At 37.8% G+C, this 3,179-nt stretch overlaps 1 protein-coding gene across 1 annotated transcript in view; it reads right to left on the bottom strand.

Moving 5' to 3' along the window:
- LOC106869164 (complement C3) overlaps positions 1 to 1,011 on the bottom strand; it is a 160,574-nt gene extending 159,563 nt beyond the window's left edge. The window contains exon 1 of the mRNA XM_052976969.1: positions 490 to 1,011. Within this exon, the coding sequence (XP_052832929.1) occupies positions 490 to 608 (119 nt within the window). The 5' untranslated portion in view covers positions 609 to 1,011. The remainder of the gene's footprint in view (positions 1 to 489) is intronic.
- Between the last annotated feature and the right edge of the window lie 2,168 nt (positions 1,012 to 3,179).

Below are 3,179 nucleotides of genomic sequence, written 5' to 3'. Positions count from 1 at the left end.
ATAATCATAATCTACACACTCTGAAAGGTATTTGTAGAAAATTTCATTAAAAATTACCCATTTCTCTGAAAGAAATGAGGTAATAGCCTACTCGTGTGAATTTTCCGAAATACCTCTTGCCGCCGTCGGAAATTTTTTCACAACAAATTCCGATATAATTAGACTACACTATCTAAAGCGTATTTTTAGAAAATTTCATTAAAAAATATCTAATTTTCTGGAAGTTATAAGAAAACAAAACGTTGGGGCACATTTGTGTAGGTATGCCTAAACACATAATGAGGTGTGTGTTTGTGTGTATGTGTGTGTGTGAGAGAGAGAGAGAGAGAGAGAGAGAGAGAGAGAGCATGTTTTCATTAGTAAGATTTGGTTTACTATTAGAAAGTTCACCAAATAAAACTTCTTGTACTAACTGCTTCGTTACATACAGACTATATAGATATAAATAAAAAGCATTCGAATTCATCAGTAATATTATAACTGTCTTACCTTACTAGCTGTACCACCATGAAATAAAGCCATACTTTTAAGAGTACCATGTTTGTTGCGTGCGTATTGAAATGAAAAACGAACCTCTGATTCGATTTTATATATACCGCCGTATCCATTTCACATATGTGATATTTACATGCCGCTTACGAAAACATGTCAATCCGCTCACGTTTATATTTTAAAAATAAAGAACGCATGCATGCAAATCATATTCTCATGAATATCAAATTCTTAAAGAAACAAATTAATATGTTTTATATTTTGTTCACAATCCAAGTTTAGTGAAATTACACAGCGGAAATTACGGCATTTTATGCAATTTTGTTGTTTATATTTTTTAATGTTGACGAAAACAAAAACAATGTAGTTTACTACCATTTAACCGAATTACCCCAACTTTGAATGGGAGTGTCTGTTGGAAATTTTGTATAGAAATGTTATTTTTGGCAAACGAACGACTTTTTGTTCTTACTATCCTATAGCATTTGTCTACACACAAAGTAATTTATGCTATTATCTATTGATCAGAAAATGAAGCATTTTTTAATGCGGTTTTCCGTTTGTCAATTTTGCACATTTAATCTTAAAAATTACTACGTTGCAAGTTGGGCGATAGATTGAAAACGCAACAAAATAAAGGGGGAGAGGAAGGCAAAAATTATTGTTATTTACTATTCTTCGTGTAAAGAAAAATTGGTACCACTTTAGCATGTGGTCTGTTGTAGTATACTTCGTCTACGCTTTAAAATGACCTTATGAGTTAGGATTCGGGTTAGAATGAAGGTTAAGCCTGAGCTGCACGCTTCGTCGGTTACGATGATAAGGATTACCAGTTGATCCGATCGACGGGACAGCGTGCTCGTGAAATTAAAGTGTAAGCGGCTGACCACTCCATAGACACGTATACCATTAATGTAGTTCTTAGAGAGATTCAGCATACCACAGAGTGCCTAACCACTAAGACATGCGCCTTCACGGCCGAGTAGACCGCACGCTAAAGTGACACTGAAAAATTTATGTTGATGTTCATCATTTTCATTTATTTATTTAATTGTCTGTTAATAAAAGGGCTGTGGATGATGGAATCGGTAACGCACCAAAGCAAATTGTTTACCTATTTTATTATGTTCCTTAGTTTTAATTTAGATCCTGCTGGAACTTTGTCTTAATATTTCTCCTGGTACGTTCAAAAGAGAGTCGGCAGGCACTAGTGTCGATTATATCGGCTGTAATCCTTCTGCAAAATTTGCGACATGGTATGAGTGTAGGGAATCATTATTCGTTTAAAAATAAAAGGGTTTTTTTAAGTAAAACCTGCAGATTTTAATAACGCCTCCCTTTTTATGTTCTGAGTTTTAATACTGCCAGCATGACGCCTACCTGTCATCTTCGTTAATTACCACTTTCAGGGCCAGATTTATGTATAGGCCAATATGAGCTATGCCCGAGGGATTCTCCTGCCCATGGCCCAGGAACCACCAAAGCCCAGGAACTTCTAAGCCCCAAATTTGGTGACCTCAAGCATTGGAGGTCTCTTCAACTCAAGGAAATCTAAAGCTTGGAGTTGAAAATTAAAAAAATATATTTACAGCAATCAAATACTTTATAATTTATTTTTACTTGCTTAATTTGTTTTTAATCCAATTTAAATTAATGAGTACTCTTTTGATTTATTGGACCGTTTTAGATTTTAAAAGCTGTTAGAATTAACTGAGACCCTTTAAGCTTTGGGGGTCTCTTCAAACTGCTTCTGGCCCCAAAATTTAATGGGGCTCTCTTATCTTATGTTTTGAATTAACAAAATCGTAATAGCCCCAAAACATATTGGCCCAGAGGCCCTACAATGTCTTACTTCGACCCTGGCCACTCTCTAGATGTTTTGGTTTTGTATCGTTATTTATAAAGCATGAGTGCAGTGTGGTGGACTACGGTACTTAATTACAATCCTTTTTATAGTTTGAGTTCAAATCATACCAAGGTTGATCCCGCCATTTTATCTTTTGTTTTATTTGTTTTAGTCATTGGACTACGGCTATGCTGGAGCATCTCTTTGACGGGGTTAGTCGGACAAACGATCGCGATGTTTATTTTTTTAAAGTCTGGTCTTACCCTATCGGTGTCTTGTGCCAAACTGCTAAAGTTAAGGGGACGTAAACAGACTAACACCAGTTGTCAACGGTAGAAGGACATACTCGGACGCACGTACTCTCACACACACGCGCGCGCGCGCGCGCGAGCACACGCTATGGACTTCCTCATAGTTTCCATCAACCAAATTCATTCACAGGGCAATTGGTCGACCCAAAGCTATAGTAGAGGGCATTTGTTGAAGACGCCGTGCAGTGAGACTGAACCCGAAAGTGCGGGATTGCAGAGCAAGCTTCTTAAGCACATGGCTACGCCTACGCCACAACAAAAACTCAGAAGAGGTTACCGCCATATACGGAGGAGGATTCAATCGACTCTACGCTTTCTCTACATTTGTGAGGTCTTCCGACAAGTGGAGAGATCGAGAACGGCTTTACAGATATGAACACAGGTGCAGGCATGGCTGTGTGGTAGGAAGTTTGCTACCCAACCAGGGATCAGTCCCACTGCGCTTCGTTTTGGACAGATGTCTTCTACTATAACCTTGTGAGTGGGTTTGATAGACGGAAACTGAAAGAAGCCCGTCGAATATATATATA

The sequence above is a fragment of the Octopus bimaculoides genome, chromosome 2, assembly GCF_001194135.2.
Source record: "Octopus bimaculoides isolate UCB-OBI-ISO-001 chromosome 2, ASM119413v2, whole genome shotgun sequence".
In the NCBI taxonomy this organism is placed as follows: domain Eukaryota; kingdom Metazoa; phylum Mollusca; class Cephalopoda; order Octopoda; family Octopodidae; genus Octopus; species Octopus bimaculoides.
The sequence above is the reverse complement of the archived record's forward strand: the minus strand, read 5'-3'. Positions and strand labels throughout refer to the sequence as shown.